A 21497-nucleotide genomic window follows, 5' to 3' on the forward strand; every position below is an offset into this window, starting at 1 on the left:
TGATGAATGCATAAACATGTGGTATGCATAACAGAATATTATTCAGCCATAAAAAGAAACAAAGGACCAACAACATATGCTACAATATTAATGAACCTTAAAAACATTATGCTAAGTGAAAGAAGCCAGACACAGAAGCCCACATATTGTATGACTGCATTTAAATGTCCAGAATAAACAAATTCATAGAGAAATAAAGTATATTAGTGGGTTTTGGGTGCCAAAAGAAGGAAGAATAGGAAGTGACTATTAAAGGGTATGAGATTTTGTTTCGGGGTAATTAAATTATTCTGGAGCTATATTCTGGTGATAGTTATACACCTATTGATTATACTACAAACTATTGAATTATATACTTTAACATGCTGGACTTTATGCCATATGAGTTATATGTCAATAAACAAGCATACAAAAAAATTAGAACTAAGTAGATGAGCTGAAAAGTAATTGACACAAATTCTTTCCATATCTGTATGTATAACCTTCATAACATTATTTTATCCTTGTTTTCACCAAAAAAGTGGGGTTTTTACCACTCTCTGAACATGGATTGGCATTAAGGCTTTCTCAAAACAATAGAATGAAGAAGTGATGGTATACAAATTCTAAGCTTAGGCCTCAAGAGGCATATATACTCTGCTCTCTCTTTAGAATTCTAACAACATGTATAGAGCACAGTCTATAAAACTGGAGGATGATAGGACAGCAGAAAAAAGTCATCCATAGCAGAGGACCCCTAGACCAGCCAGCTCAAACTACTAGACATGTTAGGGAAACATTTTGAGACCAGCCAAAGCAAGTCAAGAAGCCAGATAACTGTAGTCACATAAAAACAAAACAAACAAACAATCCCCCCAAACACAAACACAAAACAAAACAAAAAGGAAAGACTAACAGAAGAACTGCCTAGCAGAATTCAACAAGAGAAAAGGTAATGCAAAATCGTGATAAAATTGCTTTAATGCTGTGAGCTTGGGGTACCATGTTAAATAGTAATAAATAATTGAAATGTTAAGTTTAACAGAAAACTGGAAACATCTAGGGAAAGAATTAGTGAATTGAAACACAGATCAAAGGAGATGCAAGAATATAAAATACAGAGAACAGTAAGAAAAATCACGGACATACTGAAAAAGCCTAACATAAGTAAAGCAAACTCCTAGAAATAGAAGAAAGAATGGTATGATGGGACAGATGCAATATTTGAAGAGATAATGGCAGAAAATAACAAAAATGATGAAAAAATCAAGCTATAGAGGAAATAAACCATATAACTCATAATCATGATAAAAAATAAAACTGATCCTTAGGTATATCATATTAAAATTGCTGATAGTCAAAAACTAAGAAAAAAATCTATTTAAAAAAGCCAGAGGGAGATTTAAATAAAAATTAAAAAAAAAACATACTGCTTTCAAAAGAGAAACAATAAAACTGATAAAGAAATTCTTAAGAGAAACAGAAGAAGCCAGAAGAAAAGGGAATTACATCTTCAAATTATTGGGGGGGGGGAAACATATCTGTCAACTAAGAATGTTATTTCCAATAAAAATATCCTTCAAATATAAAGACATGCAATTATACAATAAAAACATTTTTCCAGCTATATGAAAGCAAACATCAATTATAGCCACAATTGAGAAACAGCATTTATAAATGTTAAATAAATTTCATCAAGCTAAAGAAATATAGCAGAAATAAATTCAGATTTATAGAAAAAAATGATCACAGAAAATGAACACTACATGGGTTAGCAAAAGGATTTTTTTCTTATGATTTCTTTATATGAAAATCATGTTTAAAACAAAAACGAATAATGCATTGTGTGGTTAATAACATATACAGAAGTAAAATATATGGCAATAATTACAAAAAGGACAGAAAAAGAGCAAATGGAATTACACTATTGTAATATTCTTACCTTATACATGAAGTAGTATTATATTGATTCAAGGTAGACTGTGATAAGATAAAGATGACTATTACAATCACTACAGCAGTCACTAAAAAAAACACAAAAGAAGTATAGCTAAAAATCCAATAAAAGTGATAAAAATGGACTTTAAAAACAGTCAATTAATCCAAAAAAGGCAAAAGGAAGAACCAACAATGGAAGAAAAAATAAAGGAAATTTTAAAAACGAATACCATGACGGTACGACTAAAACTCAATTATACCAGTATTGTATTAAATCTAAATTGACTAAACACTCTGATAAAAGGCAGAGATTGTCAGACTAGATTTAAAAAAAAAAAAAGGCAAGACCTACATGTTGTTTACAAGAGGTTCATTATTGTAAATAAAAACAGATAGAAGACTTCCACTTCTGCCCATGAGGCATTAACCACTCTAAGAATTGACCTCCACTTATAAACAACAAAAACATGAAACAGAATACATGAAACAACTACTTTCAAATAATAGGCAGCTCAAGAATGGCATCTGAGAAAAATGGAAACATGAGTCTATGACTCCCCTGGCTTGCTACCCAGAGACAGATTTAAGGAAGCAGCCCAAACAAAGGCCAGAGAGCTCCTTTAATTGAGAAAACAAAGATCCAAGACTGGGAAGGCCATGGTGCCTAGAATTTGAGGGCAAAAAATGAGAGGAAAGAGAGCCACACACATCAATCTGCTGAGATTTCTTAAATCTTTGGCTGAATAATGATTGAACACAGAGTGTGAAACTCCATGAAGGTAGAGAAAGTACCACCAGAAAACAATAAGTCAAATAATGCCAGTAGCCTACATAGGACTGGAATACTTTCTATTCCAAGTAGAGTGGAGAGACCTCATAATACAAAGAGCACTCTATACAGACCACAGAAAGGCACTGACTTAGCAGTGGAAATAAATTAGCACTGAACTTAGGACTGCTATGTACAGGACCTTAAAAAAAACCTTAAAAACAATTCTTGAAATGATCATACAGATTCTAAATAACTGCATGCCAGAATAAAGTACAACACACTAAAAGAAATAGAACAAAATCATATAATAAAACTGGAAAATTCACAATGCTAGAATACCACAAAAAAATAACCAAGCTGGAACATCTGTTCCGTAATCAGTAAAACAAACAAACAAATCAACAGAACAAACAAAAAAGAAAACATCACACACGATGGAATGAGCAGAGAATGATTTTTAAAACATCTATTAAAAGTATGCTTTATTGGGGTGCCTGAGTAGCTCAGTCAAGTAAGTGTCCAACTCTTGATTTCAGCTCAGGTCATGATCTCAGGGCCTTGAGATCAAGCCCCACATCAGCTCCGCACTGGGCATGGAACCTGCTTAAGATTCTCTCTCCCTCTCCTTTTGCCCTTACCCCTGGGTCTCTCTATAAATAAATAAATAAGCTTTATATGTTCAAGAATATAGAATAAAACATGAACATAAAAAGGAGAGAAATGGAAAATACAGAAATGACTAAAATGCAATTTTAAACGATGGAAAATAAAATATGTAAAATAAAAAATAAATTCAATGGGGAAAAAACAGTCTTTCAACAAATGGTGCTGGGACACCTGGATAGACACACGTTAAAGAATTAAGTTGGATCCATATCTCAAATCACACACAAAAATTAACTCAAAATAGATCAAAACCTAAATGTAATAGATTAAAACTATTAAATTCTTAGAAGAAAATATAGGTGTAAATCTTTGGGATCTTGTGTTATGCATGGTTTCCCACACAAATGCAAAAAAAAAAAAAAAAAAAGAAAAAAAAAAAGAAAAAATAGATAGGCCATCATCAAAATTTAAAATTTTTATGCAACAATGGACACTATCAAGAAAATGAAAGGACAATTCAGAGAAAATATATTTGCAAATCAATCTTTGATAAAGGACTTGTATTTACAGCATATAAAGAACTCTTATAGTTCAATAATAAAAAGATAAATACCCCAATTAAGCAGTGGACAAAGAATACTGTGGACATTTCTCTGAAGAAGAATGGGAACAGTGAAAAGGCACATGAAAAGATGCTAAACATTATAACCACTAAGAAACTGTATATCAAAACCACAATGAGGTACCACTTCACACACACCAGGATAACTATAATTAAAATGACATGAAAAAACCACTGTTGGCCAAGATATAGAGTAATTAGAACCCATTGTGCACTGTCAGTGGGAATGTAAAATAACGCAGCAGCTTTGAAACAGTTTAGCAGTTCCTCAAAAGGTTAGATGTAGTTGCTATTAGACCCAAAGTAATTGTATCTGGTGAAGACATACCACTCCACAAGTAATGAAAATAGGACCACACATAAATTCTTACATGAACGTTCATGGAAGCAGTATTCAAAAGGCCCCAAACTGTAAACATCCAAATGTAGATCAAGTGATAATTGGATAAACAAAATGTGGTATATTCATAAAATTGAATATTATTTGGTAATATAAAGAAATAAAGTACTGCCACATGCTGCAAAATGGAAAAACTTTGAAAACATTATGGAATGTGAAAGAAACCAGTCACAACAGACTACGACTATATGATTCAATTTATTTTAAATGTCAAGAATATGTAAATCCATAGAAATATAAAGATTAGTGTTTGCCTACAGCTGGCAAGGGTAGGTGGGGGTTTAGCAGTGAGTGTAAGTTTTCTTCTGAGGATGATAAAATTTCTTTTAAATTGATTGTGGTGATGGTTGCATAACTCTGAATATACTAAAAAATAATTGAGTTATATACTTTAAATGGGTAAATTGTATGGTATGGTGGTTAATCTTTGGTGGAAATGAAACTAGGTTACCGTACTCGGTTTTTTAATCAGACACTAATGGCCTCCTCTTGAGTGTGGTAGGGACCTGTAGATATGATAAAAGGGTCACCAACTTAAGCTGGTGATTACATTATATAACATGGCACGGTTGACTTTAACAAAGGAAAATCATCCTGATTGAACCCAATCAAAAGATCCCTTAAAAGGAACTGGTCTCTACTAGAAGTATGAGATTCAAAGTGAGAGATTCCATTTGAGCATTTGAGATGACATTGCTCGTTTTAGAGATGGAGGGGGACATGTGGGAAAGAATGTGAGCAAAGTTTAGGAGCTGAAGTGGTTTACTAACCAAAAGCCAGCAAGAAAACAGGCACTTAGTTATAGAACTGCAAGGAACTGAATTCTGAGAAAAATTTAGATGAGTTTAGAAGCACATTCTTCTCCAATGCTTCCAAACAAAGATTCAGCCTGACTGACACCTTGATTTCAGCCTTTGAGACCTCGAGCAGAGAAGCCAACCAGGCCACATCCAAGATCTGACATACAGAACTGTGGGGTGTAATTGTGTATTGTTTATGCCTCTAAGTTTGTGGTAATTTGTTATGCTGCAATAGAAAACTAATACACTCTCCAAAATAAAGCAGTGAGAAAAAAACGAACAAACTGATGCGGTGGCAGGTAATTCTCTCAAAGTAGGAAGTCGTAACCTACAATATCTCTGGAAATCAAAAGAGAAGCCTTATCATACACTGTTGAACCTTCACCTATTTTGAAAGTCTATTATTAGGTAGAAATGTTTAGGGATGTTATGTCCTCTTGATGAATTCACTTTTTTATCTTTATGAAATGATCCTCTTTATTCTAGGTAATATTTTTTGCTCTAAATCTATATGTCTGGTATTAATGTCACCAATTCAGCTTTCTCTTGACTTGTGTTAGCATAGTATATCTATTTCCACACTTTTGCTTTTACAGTATGTGTGTCTTTGTATTTTAAATGGGTTTCTTAGAGGTAGTGTATAGTTGGGTCTTGCTTTTTTAGCTAATATGAAAATCTCAGCCTTTTTATTAGGATGATTAGATCATTTACATTTAGCATGATTACTGAAACAGCTGAGGTTAAATCTATCATTTTGCCATTAGTTAACTATTTGTCCCATCTGTTCTATATGGCTCTTTTTCCCTGATCTTGCCTTCATTTGGATTATTTTATCTACTTCCTTGGTCATGACTGTGTTATTTCAGTAGTTGTTTGAGGGTTTAACACTTCTTATAGAGCAGGTCCAGTGGTAATGAATTTTAGAGTTTCTGTAACTTTGAAAGAGTCTTTATTTGACCCTTATTTTTTTTTAAAGATATATCATTAAGTATTCTAAGTTAAATTTTTCCTTTTGCTATTTTAAAGATGCTGCATTTCTATTGCTCCACTGTTTTCTGACTTTCATTTTTTCTGATGAGAAATCTGGTTCGAACTTGTCTTTGTTCCTTTGTACATACTGAGTCTTATTTCTCTGATCTGCTTTTATCTTTTTATCACTGGCTTTAAGCAATTTTCTTATATGGGCATTGGTATAGATTTCCTCATGTTTCTTGTGCTTAACATTTATTGACATTCCTGCCTCTTTGGATTGACAGGTTTTATCAAATTTAGAAAAATTTTGCCATTATTTTTTCTGATTTTTCTAAGCCCTTTCTCTCTCCCCTCATTCAGAGTATCAAATAACAAAAATATTAGGCTTCATGCCCCACGGCTCATTGATGTGCTGCCCATTTCGCTTTAGTATTCTTCCTTCCGTGCTTCATTTGGGTACTTCCTATTGTTTGTCTTTGAGTATCCCAATCTTTACTTTTACAATGTCTAATCTGATATTAATTCCATTCACTTTTCAACTCAGAATATTTTTCATCTCTGTAAATTCTATTTGTTTTGTTTTGTTTTCTGTGGCTCTACATAACATGCTCAAAAGCTTAGTTTTTAATATCTGAAATACCTTTATAATCATTGTTTCAATATCCTTGTCTACTCTTCACATCTATTTAATTTACAGGTTGGTTTCTATTGGTTGGTTTTTCTTTTTCAGGAGGGGTCAAGGTTTTCCTATTCTTTGCATACACGCTAATTTTTTTATTGGAAGCCAGACATAGCAAATTTCAAATATTACATTTTGGGTGCTGGAAACTTTGTATTCCTATAAATATTCTTTAGCTTTGTTCTGAAATTTGGCTTAGTTGAAGATAGTTTGATCCTTCTGGCCATGTTACACAGGACCATTGCAGCATTTAGTCTAGTGCTAATTTTGCCATATTAAGTAAAGCAAAATCCTTCTAAAGTACTCTACCTGATGTACAATGAATAATGCCCAGGCAATTCCCAGTCCTGTATGCTATTTGCTGACTATTCCTTTTATTCCACTCATGTAATTCTTCCTGCAGAACTCAAGTAGTTTTCTACAATGTTGCACTTATTTTTGAGCTGAATATTCAGAGGATACCCCTCAGTGGTTTTCTACAGTTCTCTCTCTCTGTTAAAGTCTCTCTTCTTTGAACAGCTAGCCACCTTGGCCTCCCCTCCCCAGATTCCCAGTTCCATCTCTCCAACTCAGGATAACCAGACTCTACTTGTGTCCCCGGACGGCACCACCTCATGCAAACTTTCTTCCGGCACTAACTGGGGACAGTGGTAAGGCTCACGTGATTTCCAATTTCTGAGGGATCATTAACTTTTGCTGCTTGTCCAATGTCAAGCAGGGGAAGTTAAATTGGGTCATTTTTAGAGTCATTCCAGTTTTCCCAGGACTATCCTGGTGTTTGTACTGAAAGTCCCACATCTCAGGAAAGCCCTCAGTCCTGGACACATTCCAGGATAGTTGGTCCCCCTACTCACTGTTACTCCATTTCTGCTTGATGATAAAGTTTCTTTCTTATTTTAAAAACTATTTAAAAGATAACTTGCCATTTAAAGCAAAATAATGAGTATACTATGTGACTTTTAACATATTTAAAAGTAATAAGGCTCTTATTCTACTGTGAAATCATAATATCACTTAAATGTAGACTGTGACAAGTTAAAGATGAATAGAAATCCAAGAGCAAGCATAAAAAGAAGGTAATATAGTCATTAGACCAATAAATAAAATGAAGCATTAAATATATTCAATTAATTCAAAGGAAGGCAGAAAAAGAAGTAAACAGATACAAAGGACAGATGGGAAAAAGAGAAAACAAGTAACCAGATGGAAATTTAAGTCAACCAATTTGATAAAACATTTAATTTATAACACTCAAACACATTAATTTAATGGCAGACACTATCAAATTGTATTAAAAAGAAAGAACAATGTGTTGTCTATAAAAAAAATACTTTAAATACAACATAGGTAGCTTGAAGTAAAAATATGGAAAGAGAGTATCACAAAACCACTACTGAAAAGTAGTTTCTAGAGGAAAATTCATAACATCAAGGCTTATATTAGAAAAAATTATCAACCCAATTATTTAAGGTTCAACTTTATATAACTAGAAGAAAAGCAAATTAAACTATAAGCAAGCAAAAAGAAGGAAAAATTAAGAGCAGAAATTAACAAAATATTAAATGGACAATAGAGGAAAATCAATACAACAAAAAGCTATTCATAGGATCAATGAAAACTGACAAACCTCAAGACAGACTGATCAAGAGAGAAAACACAAATTATCAAAATTTAAAGAGAAGCTATCACTAAAGATCCTTTAGAGTAAAAGGATAATAGCAATTATTATGAACACCTTTCTGTCAATAACATCTTAAATGAAATAAATTCTTCAAAAGACACAAACTACCAAACTCCCTCAAAAAGAAAAAAGAAAAAAGAATTTGTAGTTAAAATTCCTCTCCCAAACAAAACTCCAGGCCAGATTCTTCATAGGTAAATTTCACCAAATATTTAAGAAATAATGCCAGTTTTACATAAACTCTTCCAGAAAATGGAAGAGGAAAAAGTATTTCTCAACTCTTGAGACTGATACCAAACAATACACTAAGAAAACTACAGGCAAATATTCTCATCAATATAAATGCAAACTACTTAACAAGATTTAAACAAATTGAACCCAGCAATACAGTAAAAGGATAACACACCATAAGTGGAGTATATCCAGAAATGCAAGATTGATTTAGCATTTGAAAATCAATCAATACGAGTTAATGATATTAATTAAACCAAAAAATAATCATACGATCAGTTTAATAGATGCATGTCTTTGGAAGAATTACACATCTGGTCATGATTTAAAACAAACAAAAAAAAACTAAGAAAACAACCTCAACTAATTAGGAACAAAAGGGAAGTTCCTCAATCTGTAAGGACATATATGAAAAACCAATATTAACAATAAACTTAAAGGTTAAAGGCTAAATATTTTCCAATTAAGACTAATGTCCACTCTCACTAATTCAATCCCATGTTGCACTGTAGGGACAACACAATAGGGAAAGAATAAAAATAACGGCATGATTTGGAAAGGAAAAAAATAATGCTATGTTTATTGAAAAGCAACATGAAGAAAATCTTAAGGAATCTGTAAGAAAAGTACCAGAATGAACAAAAGAAGTCACCAAGGTCACATAGTACAGGGATAATATAGTAAAATAAATTGTATTTCTATAAAATAGCAAGTCAGGGCACCTGGGTGGTGCAGTCAGTTAAGTATCTAACTCTTGGTTTCAACTCAGGTCATGATCTCGGGATTGTGGGATTGAGCCCCATGTCAGGTACCGCACTCAGCACAGAGTCTGCCTAAGAATCCCTCTTCCCCTCCCTTCTGCCCCTCCTCCCACTCCGTGCGTGCTCTCTCTCTCTCATAAATAAATCTTTAAAAAATAAAGATAATAAAATAAAATAGCAAATTATTAGAAAATTATGTCTTTAAAATCCCATTTGTTCCAGCATTAGGAAACACAGTAGAAACTTTTGAAAAATGAAAACAGTGAAGGCTGCCTAGGACTCTGCCTCCCAATACATCCTCCAAAAGAAGTACAAGAATAGAAAAAAAAATTATCCAAAAAGTACAACTTCATCATAACCTGACAAGAAGAAGAAAAAAATCCACTGAAGCAATTTCATATGCTCCCATCTCACTGCAAGATTTTGTGGTAAGCAAGTGCTTCCAAGATAAAACAGAAGAGAGAAGAGGGAAGCTAGTAACAAGATTAAAATTGATATAAAATCTCCCCTAAAAAGAGTAAATCTATCCTAAGAATGAAAATATCAAGACAATGTCACTGTAGATCAGAGCATGTTATATATGAAAAGGTCTTAGGAATGCCTGGCTGGCTCAGTCAGTAGAATGTGCCACTCTTGATCTTGGGGTTGTAGGTTTGAGCCCTATGTTAGGTGTAGGTATTACTTACAAAAATAAAATCTTTTAAAAAAGTGACTTAAAAGCAGGGATAATTAGAAGAACTACTCTTGATTAAAACTTCCAGAAGAAAAAAAGGTGGGAAGTAAAAAAGGTGCCCTTTGGGACCAGGTGGATAAGAGATAAAGAAAAAAAGTGGAAAGTTAAATTCTTACAAGACAAAAAAGAAAGCCACAAATTCAGAGGACACATAATCCTTACGCTGGCCACCAAAACTCTGCTGTTCTGACAAAAGTGAGACCATAAAACCAGAAATCTTACAAACTACACCAATGCAGAAAAAGGAAGAAAAAAAAAAGAAGCTACACAGTTATTATTTAAAGATCAGAAAACAAAAAAAATCAGGAAAACAGATCCAACATAGCTTAATGGATGAAAATTCCCCTGAAAAATATAACCATGAAGCAGGAAACTATGACAGCTCTCTAAACAGAATAAATATAGTCAAACCAGCATTTGAAGAGCTTAAAAAACTACCTTAAATCAGAAATTCAGTTAAGAATAGAAATGGAAATGAAAGAGGAAGAAATGAAAAAAGAGTTGATTGAACTAAGGAAAGGAATGAACACAAGCTCAGAAATGGGCACTGAATTATAAGATGCCCAAGGGAAAACAGATAACCTTCACAATTTAATGAGGCATTAAAGCAAGGCAGAAAAACAACCAAGAAAGTAAAAAGGTGATTCAGAGAGAAATAAAGAGGGTCAGAAATGGAGAATTAATATTTAAAAATATAATCTAAGAAAACTTCTTAGAAATAATTCCTTTGTACCCCCTTCCAGTCACTAGTTGCTGTCCCCCAAAAGTAACCACTTCCCTGACCTATAATACCATAAAACAGCTTCCCCTGTTTTTGAACATTAGGTAAACTGAGTCAGAGTGTCTTGTTTGTGTCTGGCTTCCTTCCCTTCACACTATGTGTAGGAGAGCCGCCATATTGTCCCATGCAATTGCAGGTTAATCATTCTCATGCTATATGTTCTGTTGTGCATAATATCAACTTCTTTAATCATCCAATTGCTGATGAACATTTGGATGAGTTCTAGGTTGGCGCTATTAAAATAGTGCTGCTATGAACATTCCTGTGCATGTCCTGCAAGTGAACGTAAGTATGCTCTCTGCTGGGTTACTGGGCCTAAACCAGGGGTCAGCAAACATTTTCTGTAAAGGACCAAATAGTAAGTGTTTTAGACACTGTGGGCACATATAGACCATCAAAGATTCTTCCCTTCTTTTGTTTCTCCTTCCCTCCTATACTCCTTTCCCTACTCTTCCTTTTCCTCCTCCTTTTCAATTTTAAAAATGTGAAATTACTCTTGCTCACAGGCCATGTAGAAACAAGCCACAGGCTAAATTTGGCAGCAGACTAGTTTACCAGCCATGGCCTAGACGTACAATTCTGAATCACTGGATATGCATTTGTTCAGTTTTAACAGATATTTCCAAAATGTTTTCCAAGTGCTTATACCATTTAGGCTCTCAAAAAGCAAAATATGAGATTTCCATTTGCTCTACCTCCTTGCTAACATTTAAAATTATCTTTTTTTCATTTTAGACATGCTGGTGGGTGATTAGTGGTATCATTTTGTGGTTTTCATTTGCATTTCCCTCAAGACCAAAAAGATTAAACACCTTTTCAGATGTTTATTGGCCTTTTAAATATTCTGTTTTGTGATGTTCAACTATCTTGCCCAATTTTGGTTTGTGTTGTCTTTCATTACTGGTGTATAATAAATATCAATTCTGGATAAAAGGCTTTATTATATTGTTAGTATTGTAAGTATCTTCAATTTCGTAGCCTTCTTTGCTCATTTTCTAAATGTTTTTTATAAAAAAATTCTTAAATCTTAATGTAGTACAACTTATCATATTTTCCTGTATGAGATCTGTTTAAGAAGTGACTGCTAGGTGGGAGTTAAGATGGTGGATTAGTAGGAGGAACTTATGCTTGCCTCATCCCTCAAACACACCTAGATAAATATTAAATCATTCTGAACATCCAAGAAATCAATCTGAGGACTGAGAAAACAAACTGCACAACTAGAGGGAGAAAAGAGGCCACGTCATGGAAGGTAAGAGGTGCGGAGAAGTGATCTGGGGGAAGAAAAGAATCATGGGCTACAGAGGAGAGGATCTCCCTGATCATGGAGAGAGGAGAGAGAGAGAGAGAAGCAGCACACAAGGGATTGCACAAGAAAAACACCAAAACCACTGACTGGGAAAACAAGAGGGGCTGATTATTGTGAGTTTTTATAACCAGCGGAGCTCGAAGACCGAAGTTTTAGAAGTCTGCGCTTGTGGAGATTCACAGTGCCTGGATCGATAAAACCCGACTTGTATATGCCTCCCTGGATGAGACTAATTGAAAGGCAAAGGAGGAGTGCCCGGAACGCTAGGCGTCCTTTGAAGTTTCTTGGCTGAAAGCAGCCAGAGTCTTACTGCGGCTCAAGGTTCTCATTCAGGGAGTAGATGTTTAAAATACAGGCACCTGTAGTGGTCACGTATTTCAGGAACTCCTTGCCTTGCACATGGTATATTAATTAAACTCATAATAAAAGCTGAGACAGAGCTTGGTTCGAGGCCTTTGGCCACTATAGCGTCTGGTTCCCAGGCCTCTCCTTTCTCCTACTAAGGTGTTGGGAGTAATCCTTTCATTTGCCATCTCAGGGTTTGCTGGCCAAACCCAACACACACTGCAGACAGAGTAGAGCCTGGTGGGCACAGCAGTTCTCCTATGAAGAAGAAGGGCAGAGGCCGGAGAGAAGTTAGCAGGATCAGAGGATCCCTAGGGATGCACTGGGAGAGCTGTTTCCCCATTCTTGGAGTGCATCTGGGAGAGGCTGCTCTGCTTCTCAAGGGACAAAAGAGCCAGCAGGCCCCATATCGTGTTGCCCTATTCCATAGTATAAAGGTAGAGACACTGAGGGCAGCTAATCTGGATGACGAATTTTAGTGAGCTTTTCCTTCACTTCAAGCTGTTGTGCATTCCCACGACTATCAGCACCAGCCCCCGTATGGCGAGATCCTCCCCCAGAGGACCAGCATGGATCCACACCATGCTGGGTCCCTAAAGTTTAGAGATTTGAAACTCGGCCAGCATACCTGAGATAAAACACAGGTGAACTGTGCTACCAGATGGGCAGATGGCTGGGACACAGGGTGAAGGCTGAGGAACACCTGGAACACATGAGGGGAGATTTTATTCATATCATAGGAGTCCCAGAAGAAGAGAGAAAAAAAGGGGCAGGTTTATTTGAGCAAATTATAGGTGAAAAATTCCCTGATCTGGGGGTAAAAAACAGACATCCAAATCCAGGAAGCACAGACAACACCCATCAAACTCAACAGAAGCAGGTCAACACTAAGACATATCATAGTAAAATTTGCAAAATACAAATAAGAAAAAAATCCTAAAAGCAACAAGGGAAAAGCAATACCTCACTTACAGGGGAAGAAAAATTAGGTTAGCAACAGATCTCTCCACAGAAACTTGGCAGGACAGACAGGAGTGGCATGATATATGCAATGTGCTGAATGGGAAAAATACGCAACCAAGAATACTTTATCCAGCAAGGTTGTCATTCAGAATAGAGGGAAAGATAAAGAGTTTCCCAGAAAAAAAAAAAAAAAAAAAGTAACAGAGTTCACGACCACTAAACCAGCCCTGAAAGAAATATTAAAGAAGAGTCTTTGAGTGGGAAAGAAAGACCATAATCAACAAAGACTAGAAAGGAACAGAAAAAGTCTCCAGAAATGATGACTTAACAGGTAACACAATGGCACTAAATTTATATCTATCAATAATTACTCTGAATGTAAATGGACTAAATGCTCCAATCAAAAGACATAGGAATCAAATTGGATAATAATAATAAAAAAAAGACCCATCTATATGCTGTCTATAGGAGACTCATTTTAAGCCTAAAAACACCTGCAGATTGAAAGTGAGGGGATGGAGAATCATTTATCATGCTAATGGATATTAAAAAAAAGCCGGAGTAGCCATACTTGTATCAGACAAACTAGATTTTAAAACAAAGACTATAGGGGCGCCTGGGTGGCACAGCGGTTAAGCGTCTGCCTTCAGCTCAGGGCGTGATCCCGGCGTTATGGAATCGAGCCCCACATCAGGCTCCTCCACTGTGAGCCTGCTTCTGCCTTTCCCACTCCCCCTACTTGTGTTCCCTCTCTCGCTGGCTGTCTCTATCTGTCAAATAAATAAATAAAATCTTTAAAAAAAAATAAAAATAAAAAATAAAACAAAGACTATAACAAGAGATGAAAAAGAGCAAATATCATAATAAAGAAGTCTATCCAACAAGAAGATCTAACAGTTGTGAGTAGTTATGCCTCCACTTGGGAGCACTCAAATATATAAATCAATTAATAACAAACATAAAAAAGCTCATTGATCATAATACAATAATAGTAGGGGACTTTAACACTCCATTCACTGCAATGGAGAGATGATTTAAGCAGAAAATCAACAAAGAAACAAGGGCTTTGAACGACACACTGGACCAGATGGACTTAACAGATATATTCAGAACATATCATCCTAAAGCAGCAGAATATACATTCTTTTCAAGTACACATGGACATTCTCCAGAATACATCACATACTGGGTCACAAATTAGACCTTAATAAATACAAAAAGATTGAGATCATACCATGACATATTTTCTGACCACAATGCTTTGAAACTTGGAAGTCAACCCCAAGAAAAAATTTGGAAAGACCACAAATACACGGAGGTTAAAGAACATCCTACTAAACAATGAAGGGGTTAACCAGGAAATTAAAGAAGAAATTTTTTAAAATGCGTGGAAACAAATGAAAATGAAAACATGACAGTCCAAAACCTTTGGGATGCAGCAAAAGCAGTCCTAAAAGGGAAGAATATAGCAACACAGGCCTACCTCAAGAAGCAAGAAAAATCTCAAATACATAACCTAACCTTACACTTAAAGAAGCTAAGAAAGGAACATCAAACAAAGCCTAAAGCCAGCAGAAGAAGAGAAATAACAAAGATTAGAGCAGAAATAAACAATATAGAAACAATAAAAAACCAGAACAGATCAATGAAAGTAAGAGCTGGTTCTTTGAAAGAATTACTAAAATTGATAAACCCCTAGCCAGACTTATCAAAAAGAAAACAGAAAGGAAACAAAGTCACAAATGAGAGAGGAAAGATCACAAACACCACCACAGAAACACAATTATAAGAGAATATTACAAAAAATTATATGCCAACAAACTGGATAATCTGGAAGAAATGGATAAATTCCTAGAAACATATAAACTACCAAAACTGAAACAGGAAAAAAAATAGAAAATTTGAACAGACTGATAACCAGCAAAGAAATTGAATCAGTAATCAAAAAACTCCCAACAAACAAAAGTCCAGGGCCAGATGGTCTCACAGGGGAATTCTACCAGACACTTAAAGAAGTGTTAATACCTATTTTCCTCAAACTGCTCCAAAAAATAGAAATGGAAGGAAAACTTCCAAATTCACTCTATAAGGCCACCATTATTTTGATTCCAAAACCAGATGAAGACCCCACTAAAAAGGAGAATTTCAAGCCAATATTCCTGATGAACATGGATGCAAAAATTTTCAACAAAATACTAGCAAATTGAATCCAATAGTACATTAAAAGAATCATTCACCACAACCAAGTGGGATTTATTCCTAGGCTGCAAGGGTGGTTCAATATTCACAAATCAATCAATGTGATTCAACACATTAATAAAAGAAAGGATAAGAACCATATGATCCTCTGAATACATGCAGAAAAAGCATTTGACAAAATAGAGCATCCATTCTTTATAAAAACCCTCAATATAGTAGGATATGGGGAGTATAAGTCAATATCACAAAGGCCATATACAAAAGACCCACAGCTAATATAATCCTCAATGGAGAACAACCGAGAGCTTTTCCTCTACAGTCAGGAACAAGACAGGGATTTCCACTCTCACCATTGTTATTTAGCATAGTACTAGAAGTCTTAGCCTCAGCAATCAGACAACAAAGAAGTAAAAGGCATCCAAATTGGCAAGAAGAAGTCAAACTTGCACTATTCACTGACAACATGATACCCTATGTAGAAAACCCAAAGGACTCCACCAAAAATATTTGATAGAACTGATACATGAATCCAAAAAAATCACAGGATACAAAAATCAATGTACAGAAATCTGTTGCATTTCTATACACCAATAATGAGCAGTAGAAAGAGAAATCAAGGACTCGATCCCATTTACAATTACACCGAAAACAGAAAGCAAAATGAACTATTGGGACTTGAGATAAAAAGCTTCTGCACAGCAAAACAATTAACAAAACTAAAAGGCAACCTTTGGAATATGGAAAGATATTTACAAATGACATCTGATAAATGTTAGTATCCAAAATTAATAAAGAATGTATCAAACTCAACCCCCCCAAAAAAAATCCAGTTAAGAAATGCGCAGAAGACATGAAGAGGTATTTTTCCAAAGAAGACATATGAAAAGATGTTCAACATCACTCATCATCAGGGAAATACAAATCAAAACCACAAGGAGATATCACCTCACACCAGTCAGAATGGCTAAAATTAACAAAACAGGAAAAAACAGATTTTGACGATGATGAGGAGAAAGGAGAACCCTCTTACACTGTTGGTGGGAATGTAAACTGGTACAGCCACTCTGGAAAATAGTATGGAGTTTCCTCAAAAAGTTAAAAATAGAGCTACCCTATGACCCTGCAATTGCACTACTAGGTATTTATCCAAAGGATACAAAAATACTGATTTGATGGGGCACATGCACCCTGATGTTTATAGCAGCATTATCTAACAACAGCCAAAATGTGGAAAGAGCCCAAATGTCCATCAAGTGATAAATGGCTAAAGATGATGTGGTACACACACACACACACACAAACACACACATAAAATGGAATATTACTCAGCCATCAAAAAGAATGAAATCTTGCCATTTGCAGCAACATGGATGGAGCTACAGTGTACTAACCTAAGGGAAATAAGTCAGTGAGAAAAAGACAAATACCATATGATTTCACTCATATGTGGAATTTATGAAACAAAACAGATAAACATATGGGAAGAAAAAAAAGAGAGAGGGAGGCAAACCATAAAAGAAACTCTTAACTATAGAGAACAAACTGAGGGTTCCTGGAGGGAAAGTGGGCAGGGGAACGGGCTAGATGGGTGATGGGTATAAAGGAAGCACTTGCTGTGATGAGCACGGGTGTTGTGTGTAGGTGATGAATCCCTAAATTCTGTTCCAAAACAAGTATTACAATGTATGTTAGCTAACTAGAATTTAAATAAAAACTTGAAACAATGAAAAAAAAGAAAAGAAGTGATTACTGAGAAGCTTCAAAGCTACACAAGTACCCTATTTTTCCTTAAAGTTTCATTCCCCAATTTCAATATTAAATGTATTATTCTTATGGCAATTCTTACTGTGGGGTTCTAATAGGTTTTTTTTTTATTTCCCTCATTCCTTCTACATTTATTAAGAATTTTCTGTAAGGAATTTTTGTTCATTCTCATCCATTTATTATTTATTAAATCATCTAATCAGTGTAGAATCAGGATATTATTTAGGTTTTTGAATTATAATGCAATACGATCATTATCTTTTGCTCATATTTCATCCATTGAGAACTCTTTTAGGTTGGCACTGTGTCCCTTTGGCATGATAATGATCCCATCCTCTTTTTTTTTTTTTTTTTTTAAGTTCTTTCTTACTTTCTGGCACCAAACAATGCTCCAGGCTAATCATGTATTCTCCTTGTCCCAGCACAAGAATTAGCCATTTCTCTGTGGTGCCCTGGTTCCTTTCACTGGAAAACAGTATTTAGAAACCAAGATGCAGGCACTAGATGTGCTCGTTGCTACAGGGATGTCATGGATTCTAGACCCTCCTGATAGACAGAACTAGGAAATACATGTAGATATATACTAACCTATGTATACACGCATATCTATATTTACTTCTTGGTATATATATATTAAAATAAACATGAATTCAACTATTATCTCAGACCCTAATCCAACACCACAGGGTTCTCTATAGTCTTCAGTCCTTGCTTATTTTTAACTTCTTGCTCTGACAGTAGAAAACCTGGTTTAAATCAAACACAATCTATTTGTCCAAACCTAGTAAACACATAAAGTGTCGTTAGAAACGTTAACTTATACCACGTGATAAACAAATTTACTAACCAGAATACAATCTTATATACAGTTTTTTTTTCCCTTAACTTTACAGTATCCAATCAAACTGTTTTCCAAAGTTACTCAGGTCAGCTCTTCTTTTTTTTTTCTTTTATGACATTATGGCATTTGTAATATAGTTAAATTTAATTGTCACAGTTTACTTTATATCCTGGGATCCCCTGGTATTCTAGTTGACTTTTCTTTTTAATTTGCATTCAGGAAAGTTGGTTCTTTGTGGTATACAATATGGGTTTTGACAAATGCATGGAGTCATGCATCAACCTAACACAGTATCATAAAGAACAGTTCCATAACACAAAAAATTCCATTGTGAGGCCCTCTTGAAATCAATCCCTACCTTTGCTACTCCTGGCAATAACTGATCTGTTTTCCATCCCCACAGTTCTGCCTGTTCCAGATCATTTTATAAATGAAATAATACAACATTTAGCCTTTGGGTCTGGTTTCTTTCACTAAGCAAAAAAAAAATTTAAGATTCAATCATGTTGTTGTACAAACCAATAGTTTGTTCATTTTTGCTTTTCATATATTTCAAAGTTTATGTAGCAAGTATCATTGCACTCTGTGCCACATTCCCACAAATCCATCTGGTTTCAGAACAGCACACTGTCAGTGACTCACCTAAAGCAAATTCTGTAGTGTCTCTCTACTTTTCAGCCTCAGAATTTTCAATAGTGCCAGGGAAAACTATAGACCAGACATGCTGGTACAGCTCAGAAGTATATTACCTCCAAAGGTATCACTCAACCAATGAGAAGCCATAGATGAGTGCCCTACCCTCCCAGTCCCTCAGTGGGTTAACTCTGAGAAACATTCTACATGGTTCTTCATAGGTCCCTAGTGGGTGTGAGCCCAAATTTCCAAGTACAGTAGCCAGCTTAATAATATTATTAGTTTTTCTCCCTTCTTTGAAACTCTCTGTTCCCTCAGTTGTGTCTCCTGGATTCATCTCTCAAATAAACTCTTTTACCCAAGTCCTTGTGTCAGACTGTTACCTGTTCTAGAACCCTTCCCCAGATATCCCTATGACTCACTCCCTCATCTACATGAATTGTTTATTGCTACTTCTCAGTGAGCTCTTCTCTCACTACCCTTTAAAAATGCAAGCTTTGGGGCGCCTGGGTAGCACAGCAGTTAAGTGGCTGCCTTCGGCTCAGGGAGTGATCCCCGCGTTGTGGGATCGAGCCCCACACAGGCTCCTCCGCTATGAGCCTGCTTCTTCCTCTCCCACTCCCCCTGCTTGAGTTCCCTCTCTCGCTGGCTGTCTCTATCTCTGTCAAAATAAATAAATAAAATCTTTAAAAAAAATAAAAAATAAATAAATAAAAATGCAAGCTTTATCCCCCTTCCTTGTTTTATTTATTTAACAGGACTTTATTCAAAAGCACATAACTTCATATATGTATGTGTGTATAATTAATTTTGTTAATTTCAGGTAGAATACAGGCTTCATGAATGCAGTGATTTTAGTCTAATTTGTTAATTGTTGTGTCTCTAGCACTTGAAACACTCTTTGGCACATAGTAGGCACTCAATAAAAATATACTGAATAAGCTAATTTTTCCAGGAAACTGGTTTTATTCAGTTTAAGAACAGACTTCCTATGGGGAAAAAAAAACAAACCTGAAAACTATTGACCTTCAAAATCAAACGGTATTCAAAATGAGGCCCACTGATTCCATCACAAATACCATTTAAAACATTCCCACACTAAGCATGAAGTTTGACTGGATCTTCTGAATTGCCTTGAATTCTAAAGTATTATAATACTATGAACAATAAAAGACTATAGTACAAGGTAGAAAATTGGCATGAACGCAGTATTTTTCCTCTTAGCAATTCACGTGAAGCCAAATATAATAATTGTATACCATGCATTTGGTTAGCCTATTTAATGATTCCAAACAGAATGCCATCTGCACAATAGAGATGGATATAGGGAAGAATATTTTTTCATCTGTGAAATGTGAGTTTCATTATTTTTTTTTAAATATTTATTATAAGAAAGAACAAATCATTCTTGGTTTCCAAACTGGAATCATTTTCATCACATTTTTATTACCTGGACACTGGATAAAGGACCACTCATAGTTCTTTTCTTTAGGACAAAGACTGGTATCAAGAACCATCTCATTATTGTGCATCCCAACAAGCTTCATTGGTCCCCGTGAAGATCCTTCAATGCAGTGTCCTCTTCCTGTATTACTAGGATCATTGCACCAGCCACATCCAGGCTGTTCCAAACAATGTCCACAGGTTCTCAATCCAGAACAGTTTTGAGCTGCATGACATGAACATTAACAAAATATGTTAAATGACTTTATATTCAAATGGAATTGTAAGCTAATGGAAAAATAAATATGATCTGGAAAAAAGACTGTAAAAAGTTGTCTATAGTTAATGTAAACATTTTTTGTAATAATATCTACGAGACAGCAACTGCTTAAAGGAAATAAAACATACATCATGAGCAAAGAGGACATAAATGAACTAACTTAAAGGTGAAAAAAGGTATATGGTAACCATGACATGAAGAAAAATGAAGTCAGCACTTAAAGGTTCCTGAGAACTTTACCTGTTGCTCATCCAGGGCCTACAGACCACATTTACCCTTGTCCGTGATGTAGAATCATGTTAGCTGTTCTTGTGCCTAGTGAGGGCATTCAAGGAAAAACTCTGCACCTGCCTGTGAACATCCAGTGTAATTGCTGCCTGTCCATCCTGACACAGCTGAGCCCCATGTGTACTGCCTTTCATTGACAATGCTCTTCCCAAGGGTCCAAGATACTAGCATTTGGCTATTATGTGATGAGTAAACTCAAACTCACCCAAAGAGCCAAACTGAATGGGAACTTGGGCACCAAATCACTATGTCAGCCAGACAACCAGCAAAGGCTCTGTCTGACTTTGAGGGCTACAGAATATCCCTCCAATATTCACATGCTGAAGCTCAACCTTGTGTGCTTAATTGATGTATAATCTATGAGCTTCAACAAAGCTTATGAGGACTGTGATGGCCTTTCCAAGTACGAACATAGTATAGTTTGCATTATATTCACTATAGTTGCTATGTGCTGTTTTAAATTTTTAATTCATAACC

At 35.3% G+C, this 21497-nt stretch overlaps 1 protein-coding gene across 6 annotated transcripts in view; it reads right to left on the bottom strand.

The window, feature by feature from the left end:
* The window catches only part of ATRNL1 (attractin like 1), a 746554-nt gene that overhangs the window by 545180 nt on the left and 179877 nt on the right, over positions 1-21497 (bottom strand). For 3 of the 6 annotated variants that reach the window (XM_026494203.4, XM_057308391.1, XM_048218728.2), the window contains exons 18-19: positions 20460-20678; positions 13238-13312 (exon numbers count right to left, since the gene is read on the bottom strand). In XM_026494203.4, the coding sequence (XP_026349988.2) occupies positions 13238-13312; positions 20460-20678 (294 nt within the window). Of the gene's footprint in view, positions 1-1921; positions 2004-13237; positions 13313-20459; positions 20679-21497 lie in introns of all 6 variants that reach the window. The other 3 variants (XM_057308392.1, XM_057308393.1, XM_026494204.4) reach the window with 3 other exon arrangements.

This window comes from Ursus arctos, unplaced genomic scaffold (assembly GCF_023065955.2).
Source record: "Ursus arctos isolate Adak ecotype North America unplaced genomic scaffold, UrsArc2.0 scaffold_7, whole genome shotgun sequence".
Lineage (NCBI taxonomy): Eukaryota > Metazoa > Chordata > Mammalia > Carnivora > Ursidae > Ursus > Ursus arctos.